This window comes from Capra hircus, chromosome 6, assembly GCF_001704415.2.
Source record: "Capra hircus breed San Clemente chromosome 6, ASM170441v1, whole genome shotgun sequence".
Taxonomy (NCBI): domain Eukaryota; kingdom Metazoa; phylum Chordata; class Mammalia; order Artiodactyla; family Bovidae; genus Capra; species Capra hircus.
Genome location: NC_030813.1, coordinates 113,050,500 through 113,064,467, shown reverse-complemented (window position 1 = coordinate 113,064,467; position 13,968 = coordinate 113,050,500). Strand labels below are relative to the sequence as shown.

The window sequence follows — 13,968 nt, the reverse complement described above, 5'->3', positions numbered from 1 at the left end:
AATACTCATTGGAAGGACTGTTGCTGTAGCTGAAGCACCAATACTTTGGCCACTGGATGTAAAGAGCTGACTCATGGGAAAGACATTGATGCTGGGAAAGACTGAAGGCAACAGAAGGGGGTGGCAGAGGATGAGACGGTTGGATGGCATCACTGACTCAATGAACATGAGTTTGAGCAAACTCCGTGAGATGGTGAAGGATAGAGGAGACTGGTGTGCTGCAGTTCATGGGGTCACAAAGAGTCACTGACTGAACAACAACAAACAGTTGTGTACTAGGGTCATGTGCCAAAGTAACAGAAACAATAGGATGTGTGTGTGTGTGTCTTTGTATGTGTGTCTGTATGTGTTTGTGTGTGTCTGTGTGTATGAGATATATATATATATATATATATATATATATATATATATATATTACAAGGAATTGGCTCACATGACTGTGGAGACTGGCAAATCCAGAATCTATAGGGTAAGCTGGCAGTCTGAAGACCAAGGGAAGAGTTGCAGTTTGGGTCCAGTGGAAGTTTGCTTCCAGAATTCCCTCTCCCTTGGGGGAGTCAGTCTCTTTCTTAGGGCCTTCAACTGATTGGATGAGACCATCCCATAATTATGGAGGGCAATCTGCTTTCCTGAAAATCTACTGTTTAACCCCATCACCCCCTGTCAAATACCTTCACAACAACATTTAGAGTAGTGTTTCTCCAACATCTCTGTACCATGTCCTAGCCAAGTTGACACATAAAATTAACCATTATCACAGCACAATTTAGGAAAACCTAATACAAAGCATCTGGGTTTGTCCAACAGCTGCAATAAAGCAATATTCTAACCCTGCTGGGCACATACTTTCAAGTCCCCTTTGTAAGGGCATGGCAACCCACTCCAGTATTCTTGTCTGGAGAATCCCATGGACAGAGGAGCCTGAGGGGATTCAGTCCATGGAATTGCCAAGAGTCAGACAGGACTGAGCGGCTAACACACTTAACACTTGTAATGTCATATGCTGTACCTCCTTATCATTGCTGACTTGACCTGGAATCCTTCAACCTTGCTTCCTTTACCACTGGAAAAAGTCTCCTCTTCTTTCAAAGTTTAGATCGAGTGTCAACTCTGGGATGCACATCGCATCCCCTCCTGAAGCATGAACTCCTTCTTGGGTCCTTTTTCCATATGCTGTTATAACACTGATTCCATTGCTCTGTGATTATTTGTACACCAAACGTCAGATTAGCCAAGTGGTTAAACATGTACCCTTTGGCTTCAGACTTCCCTCCATTTAATTCCTGACCTTGGCAAGAGATCCGACCTCTTTATGCCTTAGTTTCTTCATCTATGAAATAGGACTTAAGTAGTACTATACCAACAAACTTGTGCTGAGGACCTAATGACTTACTATATGTAAAACTTTTAGAAATGCAGGCAGTAGCCACTCGAACCAACAGTGAAAAGTGAAAGCGAAAGTTGCTCAGTCATGTCCAACTCTTTGTAGCCAGTCCATGGAATTCTCCAGGCAAGAAGACTGAAGTGAGTAGACTTTCCCTTCTCCAGGGGATCTTCCCAAACCAGGGATCAAAATCAGGTCTCCCACATTGCAGGTGGTTTCTTTACGAGCCGAGCCACAAGAGAAGCCCCCAAAGAAGGGTGGTTATTTTCATCCTTAGTGTTATTGTTGCTCTCTGATTCCTGTGTCCTGTGGAAAGACTAGGTGTCTCTGGAGGTCAGGCATATTATCATCTTCCTCTTAGCATCTTTCCTAGTATTGAGTGAAATATACCAAGAGTCTCTAGACATTTCTTGGAATGTGTACTGTCTTATATGTACAGGATGCCAGCCAGTACACAAAGGCTGGCAATACTATCATCCATGTAACATCACTTTGCTGACAGAGGTCCACATAGTCAAAGGTAAGGTTTTTCCAGTAGTCATGTACAGATGTGATAGTTGGACCATAAAGAAGGCTGAATACCAAAGAACTCATGCTTTTGAACAGTGGTGTTGAAGACTCTTGAGAATCCCTTGAACAACAAGAAGATCAAACCAGTCAATCCTAAGGGAAATCAACACTGAATACTCATTGGAAGGACTGATGCTGAAGTTGAATTTCCGATACTTGTCCACCTGATGTGAAGAGCCAACTCATTGGAAAATACGCTGATGCTGGGAAAGATTAACGGCGGGAGGAGAAGGAGGCAACAGAGGATGAGATGGATGGATGCATCACCAACTCCATGGACATGAGTTTAAGCAAACTCCAGGAGACAGTGAAGGACAGGGGAGCCTGGCGTGCTGCAGTCCATGGGGTTTAAACAATAACAAAAACCTCATTACAACATTGCAAGGTCATTAATATTCCCATTTTATAGATATTAAGTGAATCGTCCAGCATCACAGACAGGTGGCAAGTGGCAGTCTCTAACTCCAAGATCAGTGAGAAAGAAGTACAGCAATGCTATAAATTCAGAAAGTTTTCTTTTCTGGTGCACTTACTACCCTCCCCCCTTCCACTTCCTTATTCTTTCTGCCAGTAACACAGACATTCTGGACTGTGAAACCTGGAAAAAGAAAAGGGAGGTTTCCATTCGCACCAAAAACTGGTTTGAGGTGCAAGTTATTAATACAAGATGTCCTCAGCTGTGACCGTGGCCTCTTCGATCTTGGCCTTGATCTCCGGCAGGGGGATCTGACTGATGGCCACCACAACCAGGTTAGCGGCATGGGCTGAGGCGCTGGCCACACAGATCCAGAAGCACTCCTCGTACTGTTCCTCCACCACCACGAAGCGAAACAGCTTCTCCTGGAAGTTGGCGATTCGTTCTGTCAGGTCGTGAAATTTTACCGAGGTCATGAAGCTGGCGATGGCCAAGGCCATGACTCCGCCTGAAACCCGGAAAGTACACCCTCATACAGAGCCCTTTTTTCTGCAGTTTGACTCCTAGAGTGAGGTGGCTGTTCTGGGGCACAAGCAACAAACTTTCGAGGTTTAGGTTGCTTGGCTGTGTCTGACTCTTTGCGATGGATCCCATGGACTGTAGCCTTCCTGGCTCCTCTGTTCATGGGATTTTTCCAGGCAGGAATGCTGGAGAGGATTGCCACTTCTTCCTCCAGGAGATCTTCCCAATCTGGGGATTAAACCCAGGTCTCTTGCATTGGCAGGCGGGTTCTTTACCACTGAGCCACCAGGGAAGCCCCTTAAAACATTCTGAGGGTGACACAAATTTTAATTTGCTTTTTAAAGCGGCAGATAGTTCACTGTGTGAGGGGCAAGAGGTGTGGGAATAAGCTTCCTATCAGATCAACTTTGAATCTCAAGCCCTGTAATTTTTTCTTTACTCAGTGCAGGGCACTTACCCATGCTGGATAAGCTCAATCTCTAACTAATTCAGCCTGTGTATGCAGACCCTGAGGCTATAAGGAAAGACACAAGAGCATCTTATGGGGTGGACTGGAGGATCAACAGAGGGCCAGACAGTTTTCTCCTCTTTAATATCCATCTTCCAAGCTTAGTGATAAGAAGAGATAAGAGAAGGAGGAAAGCAGAGGCAAGAGGGACAGACTTCATGTCTTTCCCTACCTGCTGCTTCGGACCTGGACCTTCTGGGTTCTCTCTGTTTCTTTTTCTCTCCCCATCTCTCTCTCTTTTGCTCAACTTTTCTCCTACCCTGATTTAATTAATATTTTAAAATCACATTTATTATTCTCTTTCTTTAGATTATTATTCTTTCCTTGAAAAAAACTTGGACATCCAAGAAAATCATAAAGATGAAAAGACAAATTTGCTCTTTCCCCTAAAAGTCAAATGAAAACACTTGGAACATTTTAGTATATTTCTTTACATTTCTCTCTTTTTTAACAGAGTTAGTATTATGGTATTTCTACTGTTTTACACTTGATTTTTTTCTCTCTAACTTGAAATCTTTTTTTTCCATGTTGCTAAATATTCTGTTACAGCACCACTTTAAATTGGTCTATGACGCTTCATTCCAGTGACACACTTAATTAAGTTTAATTAAGGGTAACTTAATTTCTGGATTTCTAGATTGCTTCCAATTTTTTATATTATAAAGTGCTGCAGGAAACACCTTTTAATGTATATTTTTGTGCTCTTTTCCAGTTATTTTCTTAGCATAAATTACTGTATGGGGTTGTTTAATCAAAGGCTATTCATATTTTTATGCCTTTTGAGAGTCAAGTTTTGCCAAATTGCCTTCTTAAAAATACTCTGAGCTTGAGAGTACTGCCTCAAAAAGGAAGGAAATTGACCTAGACAAGCATTTATTTAAAGAATGAGATTGAACACTTTCTACATGCCAGTCACTGTGAGGATTCAGGCAGAGATATGCGAGTCTAGATGGGAGTGAGCCACATCTATATGAAATTCTACACGATGGCCATTGTCTGCAAATATAGGCAAGTATGTAATAACTGATTTACTGACATTAGGTTCTAATGCATGATAAAGCAACACTGTTGTCATTGTTCAGTCCCTAGTCATGTCCAGCTCTTTGCAACCCCATGGAGGGCAGCACACTAGGCTCCTCTGTCCTTCACTATCTCCCGAAGTTTGCTCAAATCCAGGTCCATTGAGTCAGTGATGCTATCTAAATATCTCATCCTCTGCTGTCTCCTCCTTTTGCCTTCAATTTTGCCTTCTTTTTTTTTTTTAAGTGGAGAAAACCAACATTACTTGTTTTTATACTTGCTGGTCATCCTGTATAATAAGGTAGTGAGGTAGTGAGCGGTTATTGACATCAGGACACCTTCACCATTTGACCTGGATTTTCTGAAATCATTTTTGGGGATTTTGTTATTTTCATTACAGGTGATTTTTTTCAGTGCTGAACTAAAGGTGAATTAATGTCAATATACCAGATACTCTCCTAAATCAACACACCTGCACACACTTATAGACATCTTTTGACTTGGGTTTTGTCTTGGAAAATAGGTCATGGTGGTCATAGATGACACCATGGACTAATGAAAAGACAAAAGGCTTAGACTCAGTTATACCTGGGTTGGAATCTTGCCTCTATTACTCATGACTATGTGACTTTCAGTGCCTCTTTTAACATCTCTGAGCTTCAGGTTCTTCATCTGTAACTATGGGTCTAATAATATGGCAGAGTCCCTTGGATTGCAGAGATATTGAACTAGTCAATCCTAAAGGAAATCAGCCCTGAATATTCATTGGAAGGACTGATGCTGAAGCTCCAACACTTTATCCACCTGATGCACAGAGGTGACTCATTGGAAAAGACCCTAATGCTGGGAAAGACTGAAGGCAGGAGGAGAAGGAAGTGGCAGGGGATGAGATGGTTAGATAGCACCATGGACTCAATGGGCATGAATTTGAGCAAACTTCAGAAGATATCGAAGGACAGGAGAGCCTGGTGGGCTGTAGTCTATGGGGTCCCAAAGAGTCAGACACGACTTAGCTACTGAACAACAACAACAAACATAGGGAGGTTGTGAGGGTTACAGAAAATAAGGACTGTGAGCCCCCAGGTTCCTTCTCCTCTGTTCTTTGTGAGGTTCCTCCAGCCTCATGGCAGCAGCTCCCCTACCACTGGTCCCAGGGTCCCCATCTCTCCAACCTCCATCTTTCTGTCTTTCCTTGTCTCTCATCCCAACCTCTTTGCTGCTCCAAGTCCTCAGCCACTCATACACACTAAGACCTGATTCTTCATGACGACAGCTATTCTTCAACTTTTAGTAAGAAGTACATTGGGGCCCATTAAGAAGGTAACAAACCCAGGGAAGTGAAGCTTGAGGTGGGGTATTTTCACTTCTTCACACCTTCTGCCCACCTGCTTGGAACTCAGCCTCCTGGTGACGTGGGCAGGAATCTCTCTCCCCATGGGGCCTCCCTTACCTGCAAGAACATTCCATAGACAGATGCCCCCAGGGCCGTTGACTGCCCGGTACGGAACTTGGATCATGTTCAGAATGGCAAAGCCCATGCTGACCAGAGCCAGCGCCAAGGCCAAGAAGAGGAGCAGCAGAACCGTGACGTGGAGGCCCGCGTTGAGCTCCTTCACCAGGTGTGGGAAGACTGCGGAGACAAGACCCAGCCAGCACGTCAGCCTCAGAGCTCAGCTCAAGGTACATGGCCCAGGCTGCTTACTGTGAAGACGTTAGCACAGTGGAGTGAGGGCAAGGCAGCAAGTGCTGGGCTTCCAGAAAGCAAGAGACTTCCCAGATAAATTTACTCCGTATCAGTTCCCCAACAACCTTCACTTCCTTAGGGTGGATGCAAAATCGGAATATACCCCAGCTGGGTGTTTAAGCTGCATCAGCCTTGCGGCTCTGGGATCTGGTGTGAGTTGATCCACACAAGCTCCAGGGGGTGTCTCTTTAGCAAAGGAGCCTGGCATGAGAAGCAGTCTGAGAAGGCTGATCACAAAGCTTTCATCAGGGTCAGAGTGTTGTTTGTCCAAATCTTTTGCAACCCCATGAACTGTAGCCCACCAGGCTCCTCTGTGCATGGGATTCTCCAGGCAAGAAGACTGGAGTGGATAGCCATTTCCTTCTCCAGGGGATCTTCCTGACCCAGGGATTAAACTTGGATCTCCTGCATTGCACATGGATTCTTTACTGTCTGAGGCACCAGGGAAGCCCCATAGTCCTATATACCATATGGTATGTAGAGTTGAGAGTCACTGGTTTCAGTTATTATATATGAATGATTTGAAACAATGAAAATGGGGACTTCCCTGGTGGTCCAGTAGGTTAAGACTTGGCCTTCCAGTTCAGGGGGTGCAGGTTTAATGCCTGGCTGGGCAAGCTAAGATCCCACATGCCTCATGGCCAGAAAAACAAAACATTAAACAGAAGCAATGATGTAACAAATTCAATAAAGACTTTAAAAAAATGATGAAAGCTAAAAAAAAATAATAATAAAAACACCTGGGCAAAACCCTTCCTCTGCAACTACTCTGAGGTTTCTACTGAATACTTCCTGGTCTAACCTGGGTCCATCCTGTGCACTCCCGCCTCCCTGCTTCACTACTTGGCACCAAACTGGACCAGCCCTTCTCCCACCCCAACTGAGATCCAGGACTCAAAGCTTTCCTGGCTCCACTCTCTGCCTGACCCCGTCCCCTTCCCTCCCCCGCTCCTTTGCTGGCTTACCTGCCCATTTTTATTCAGAGAAGGCTGGTGTCTGTCAAGCCTGAGAACAGGAATTTTGGTCTCTCTCCCTTTAAAGTGTCCTTTCCACTCAGAAGTTTCCAGACACAGCACAGTTACATCTTTAGTTCTGATCGAATTTTCCTTTTAGTTTTCCATGTGTATTTATCTTCATGTGGTTATCTCCTTGGCCTGAGAAACTTTACCCTGGAAAAAGTTTCTGAACTTTTCTGGACTCCTTCCCATGGGACTTTTCCCTGTAGGACTTCTCGTTTTCATTTCCATTCCTTATATCTTAGTGTCCTTTAGATTTTTATTTTTTATTGCAAATTCTCAGCATTTTTTTTTTTCCATTCCAAATGTGGTAGCTTGTGCCTGATTGTCTATTTGTTTTCTTATCCCCTTACTTGCTCATGCAATCCTTAGGACATATGACCAGCATAATAATCCTCACGAAACACTTAAAATAGAATATCATCACCTATGTGATTGGCAAAGACCAAAGGTTCGCTAATATGTGGTGTTGATGAAGGTATAGGGAAGGAGATGCTGTCAAACCTGGTAGTGATATTAATTTATACAACTTACTTTGAGAGGAATTTGGCAGCATGTCTTATTGCAATTTCACTTCTAGGAAAAGCACTCCCACTTGTGCTCAAAGCTGTATATATATATATGTATATATATGTGTGTCTGTGTATCAGATATTCATTAAAGTAGCAAAAGGTTGGAGAGAAACGAAAACACAAATTGGTGCTGTGCTGATTTCTGTCCAACTCTTTTCAACTCCATGGACTGTAGCCCCCCAGGCTCCTCTGTCCATGAGATTTCCCATGCAAGAATACTGGAATGGGTTGCCATTTCCTCCTCTAGGGGAATCTTCCCAACACAGGGATAGAACACACGTCTCTTGCATTTTCCGCATTGGCAGGCAGATTCTTTACCACTGAACCACCTGGGAAGCCCATGAATCAGTAGGAGACTAATTTAATTAATTAAAGCACAATCCACACAATATAGCTTTTGAAAAGAATTAATCATATCCATGTAGTGATATGAAACCATCTCCAGATTTGATCTAATAAAAAATTGAGAAATAACCAATTACTATGATGGGCGAGGGCATTTGGGGGCATATGAAGTGATGTGGGGGCTTCCCAGGTGGCACTGGTGGTAAAGAACCTGCCTGCTAACACAGAAGATGTAAGAGAGGCAGTTTCGATCTCTGGGTTGGGAAGATCCCCTGGAGGAGGGCATGGTGACCCATTCCAGTATTCCTGCCTGGAGATTCCCATGGATAGGCGAGCCTGGCGGGCTGCAGTCTATGGGGTCACAAAGAGTCAGACATGACTGAAGGGATTTAGCACACACACAGCATAGCAGGAAAATCAGATAACTTGGATAAGCAAAAATGTAAAAATTTAGTTCTTGCAGAGCTGAAATTCTAGAAGCTTTATTTTGAATTTGAATATTCCTTTTCAAAAGAAAAAACACAAATGTATTTATTATTAGCTGCATCGGATCTTCATTTCAGCACGTGGGATCTTCCCTCTTTAGTTGCTCCCTGCGTTGAGAGTGTTGAGTCTTAGCTCCTGAACCACCAGGCAAGTCCTGAATTTGAATAAGTATTCTTATTGTGCACAAAAGATACCTTGCTTGAATCCCAGAAGTGATTAATCAATCTATCAGCATCTCAAATTAGATAATTACCTTATTATTACATAATTTGTAATATCCTAGAGACATCCAGAGGTCCTTTTTACCCCTAGCAAGGCAAAAAATAATTTAAAAAAAGAAATAATTGATACATTAGATTTCATCAAAATGGAAAAAAATTCTGCCCTTTGAAGGACAGTGTCAAAAAACAACAACAACATGGTCACTGAACAGGAGAAAATATTGGCAAAAGACACATCTGAGAGAGGCCTGTTCTCTAAAATAGACAGTAACAAGAAAAGTGTGAGATCTGAGGTCAGTTCCAGGTCTGGCTGTGGATGGAATATTTGGGGGTGAGAGATGACAAGGGCCCCAGCAAACTGAAAATGATCAAGCACATACTACCCTCCAGGCACTACATCAGCTGCTTTTACAGAAATTATTGGTTTCTCAGATCCTCAGTTTCCTCATCAGGTAGATGGGCATAAGTAAGATTTCTTCTCCAGCACAGAAATGGATGAAGGAAAAGAACAAAGAAGGAAGCTTGTGACGCTAATGTGTCACTGATCAGGGATCACTTACTGCCTTTCTCTTTCCGGGATGGAAAGCTTCTAATGGCAGACACTCCTCTGTTTAGTTCATCCCTGTTTTCCTCAAATACCAGGCCCACAAACACTCTACAACATGGGTGAATATGTGAACGCAGCTAAATAAGCATCTGTCTCTTTCTTTCCACTCAAATGGCTAGGTTGTTTTGCTTTTATTTCAGAAAGTGTGGGTATAAACAAGGATCTTAATCACGATTGTGCTGCATATGCAAGAGCTTATATATATGCTCAGTCGCTCAGTTGTTCCAACTCTTTGCAACGTCATGGCCTGTAGCCCATCAGGCTCCTCTGTCCACCGGATTTCCCAAGGAAGAATACTAGAGTGTGTTGCCATTTCCTTCTCCAGGGGCTCTTCCCTACCGAGGGATTGAACCTGAGGTCTCTTGAGTCTCCTGCATTGGCAGGCAGATTCTTTACTGCTGAATTACATGGGAAGTCATCCTGTATACATAGCTCTTTGCTTTTCTCCCTGATTGATTTGGAAATTGACCTTCCTGGGTGACTCTAGGGGAGATCCCTATGAAGGTGGGAATGGAGGCTGTTTGTCTTACGAGACCTAACCAAGCCTTCCTACTCCAGTTTACAAAGCACTTTCACACCCACCCCCCAATTCTCCTGATCTGTACACAGGCCCTAGGAGCAGGATTTTTTAAAATTTCTATGGATAGTAGCAGGTAAATCCTGATTCTGTCTTGGGGGTAGTGGGCTCTGATGCACCCCCTAGGTAGGTGATGTTGGCTCTAGGAGCTGTACATATAAAAGTAGTGAGAAATATACTCTGCTTTCTCTTCAAATCATATAAATCTTGAATATCCAATACAGAATAAAAATTTTGCAAATTATCTACAATTGTTTTAAAAATTGTGCCATCTCCCACTTAATTTTTTTTTTTTTGTATAAGTGGTTTTGAAATAACCTTAATGCTACCAATAATTTTTTCTTCCCCTGGACCATATGAGGGTACGTTGCTCCTTCAACCCTGAGTACTTCAGGGGCAGTTTCCTCAAAAAGGGCATTCTCTTTGACAACCATGATACAACTATGAAAACCATTAGGTTAACACTGGCGTATAACTGCTGTTTACTCCTGACGCCCGGTTCAAGTTCCATCAGTTATCCTAGTGACGTCCTTTACAGTAAATGGACCCAGCTCAGAACCAAGCACTGCACACAGTTGTCATCATTTCCTTTCAGCTTGTCCTATTTCTTTGTTATATTTATTTATTTATTCATGTTAAATGTGTTTTCAGCTTTCTATGTAATTTTTATTACATTTTATTGGAGTATAGTTGCTTTACAATGTGGTTGTTAGTTTCGATTGTACAGCACAATCAGATTTGCTGATATATTTTATCCCCTCATATTCTTAAAAGACCTAGCTATTTTTTCAGTATCTCTTGTCCAGTTTAATTTCTGGGTAAATAGAAATATTCCCCAAGAGTTTTTTTTATTGCTATACCTAACAATTTTTAATATATATATCCTTTATGTATATAAGTGAAGCCAATTTGCATTATTTGTCAGTGGTTCCAGTTTTCTCTCTTTATATGTTTAAGAAGATACTCTGGCTAAAGAAAGAAAGAAAGTGAAGTCTCTCAGTTGTGTCCGACTCTTTGAGACCCCACGGACTGTAGCCTACCAGACACTTCCTTCCATGGAATTTTCCAGGCAAGAGTACTGGAGTGGGTTGCCATATCCTTCTCCACTACAGTCCTGGCATACAGAAATCAAATAACGAAGAAAATTCCTTATTCCCTTGTTTTTCCATTCTGTGGGTTACTTATGAATTTGTAGGCTGCTGTTCTCACCGGCAATCTGTTTCATTCTGAAGACATGCAGAATATTGGCCTTTTGGGGTTGGCTTTTCCTTCCCAGAGGCCTCTCCATACTCTGGGCTTGGATTCCTGCTCTGTTTACATCAGAGCAGCTCTGACGTGACCTGGATGTCCGCCTGCCCAGGTCAGTACCTGCTCACGTTCACAAACAGCAGCTGTGCCTGAGCTCTCCCTGCCAGGAAACGAGTTCGGGCTTTGAACCCAGGTAGTCTGATTCCAGTGTTCGGATGTAGAGCTCTTTGGCTTTTTCTCAGACTCTGAAGCTTTTATATTAATATAAACAGAAGTGTAAGTTTCGTTTCAGCAGCTGGTCCACACTCGCAGGCCAGACTGGCTGAGTGCACCCCAGTTGCATGGCCTGCATCTAAAGTCTGGCACTGTTTCCTGGCTGGTTGACCTCAGGCAAGTTAGGTAATAAACTCTCCGAGCGTCCGTGTAACCCTCTGCAAAATGGAAATGTTAATAATGCCTTCCTTATAAATTTGTTACAAGGCTTAACAGAGACAAGCTGTGGAAAGCATTTCCTAGAATGCCTGACACAAGTAAGCACTCAACATATTAACAGTGATTATTCATAGAGGTAAACTACAAAGATCTACAAACCTCCGCAGAAAAAAAAAAAAGATCTTTTCTTGATGCTGAACAAGAGTAAGTCCTTGGCTTACTGTGAATTTTGTCATCATGCCTTAGACCGAAGCGACTCTTCAATTCTGCATTTAGACACAAGCCTACTCCAGTATTCTTGCCTGGAAAACCCCATGGACAGAGGAGCCTGGTGGGTGGGCCACAGTCCATGGGGTCGCAAAGAGTTCGACGGGGTGATTGAGCGCGCATGCACGCACCCCATACAAGTATTTACAAATAAGTGTTCTAAAGCAGCTTCTGTGGCCGCAGTATACTCACTCGTGAACTGGGACTGGCGGCCCCCCAGCCCGCACTGCCGCACCTTACAACCGCGGAAGAGTCCGTAGTAAATGTCTCCGATGAATTTGACCAGCTCTGGATCCGTGGCGTTGACGAGGTCCACTCCCGTCTGACAGAGGATTTTCCCACTCAGCCAGTGGGGCAGTGCCAGGGCAACGATGGTTAGGATAAAGGAGGAGAAGCTGAGCAGAGAGGCCAGCCCGTACCACGCCTTTTTGAACCATCCAGGCATGTTGCTGGGTGCCGGTCATGCCCCAGGGGTCCCAGCAACCCCTGGGGTCCTCAGCATCTTCCGGACACTGGGTGATGCACTGCTTCGGGGTCGGCTCTTCCAGACACACCGGCTCAAGAGTTCAGGTGCGTCTCCTGGTCTTCCCTCAGCTCCTGCCCCCACAGCCCATGTTTACTACAAACACATGGGAAGTCTCTACAGAGACGTCTTCACCTGGCTGCAGTGTGGAGGAGTGTGTTACCGGAGGAAGTAACCCTATATCTCCCACTAGACTAAGGTTTCAGCAGAGAGTTTAACTGTTCTTCATTTGGAGTATTTGAATAACCCTACTGCGGCTCTCTTAATGACGAAGGAGCTATTAGCAGGCAAAATCAGGAAGATCTGAGTCTAAAAGAGACAACAAGCAGCTTCACAAACTGCAAACGGTAGAAGGAAAGCAAAGACGGAAAGACTAGCCTTGCAATGTTGCCAACAGTGCGCAGGATCAGATGTTGATCTCTTTGGTGCGTGCCTGGGCATTGCTTTCTCTGAAATGTCACTGCTGTCAGAACCCCTAGAAGTGTTAGGAACGCCATGAAATGACCTCTGTTCCCAACCCTTTTAATTGGAATGCGTAAGCAAGTTTCTATGATTCTTGAATTTATCACTGGGTGGATCCGCTGTGGGTAAAACTGCAGCTTTGAGATGGCTTGGGGCAGCCTGGACCCAACACTTACACACACACACACACACACACACACACACACACACACGCCCTCTTTATCCCTCACAGGTCATGTCATCTGAATGGGAAAGTGTTTTTCTAATGTTTTAGCAAATAACCTTCTCCCATCACCCTGCCGGGGTCTGTGTCTCTTCTGATAGTGAAGAGCCCCTGGAGAAGGAAATGTAACCCACTCCAGTATTCTTGCCTGGAGCGTCCCTTGGACAGAGGAGCCTGGCGGGCTACAGTCCATGGGGTCGCAAGGAGTGGGACGAGACTGAAAGACTGAACACACAGTGGTGAAGACATGTCACTTTCTTTTCACTTACAGGCACAAGGAATGCAGTATTCCCTAATTTCTGTCTTATACTGTGCGTTTAAATTTTTAATTTTTAGACAATCACCGAATGTCAACTTCATGTCCCATGAGGCTGGCCACAGCCACTCAGATATGTTTGGGGGCAGAGTGGGGTTGAAGTGGCCCAGTGAAATTCCTCCTTTGGTCTCAGATCTCTGGAGGGGGTCCTGGAGGTTGCATTGTTAACCAACAGGAGTTCAGGGAACCAGGCTCACCCCTGCTGGTGCTGCAACCCATTGTGGCAGGCAGGGGACAGGCCATTCCAGACACTTCTTTCCTGAGGAAACTGAAGGTCTGGGTTGGGGCTGGAGATAGGTCTTTGAAATGCTTCTTCATCACAATGACCTTGACATAGCAATTCTTTTTTTTCTGGCAATGAACAACATACTGTAAAATGAAAATATCTCCTGCCATATCAATAAACAAGGAATGAAACAGCCATCAGCCATTGCTGGCCTCCAAAGGTGAATGAGGGCTCCCCAAACTGATTGTGATCCATGTGATCCAGTGGGTGTGGCGGCCCCCCCT

The 13,968-nt window shown here is 44.0% G+C and overlaps 1 protein-coding gene across 1 annotated transcript; it reads right to left on the bottom strand.

Annotated features, from left to right (window-relative positions):
- CLRN2 (clarin 2) lies at positions 2,600-12,481 on the bottom strand. The gene is made up of 3 exons (XM_005681926.3): positions 12,127-12,481; positions 5,870-6,049; positions 2,600-2,877 (listed from the first exon to the last, which is right to left on the bottom strand). The coding sequence occupies exons 1-3, from the start codon at positions 12,377-12,379 to the stop codon at positions 2,612-2,614; spliced, it is 699 nt and encodes a 232-aa protein (XP_005681983.2). The 5' UTR covers positions 12,380-12,481; the 3' UTR covers positions 2,600-2,611.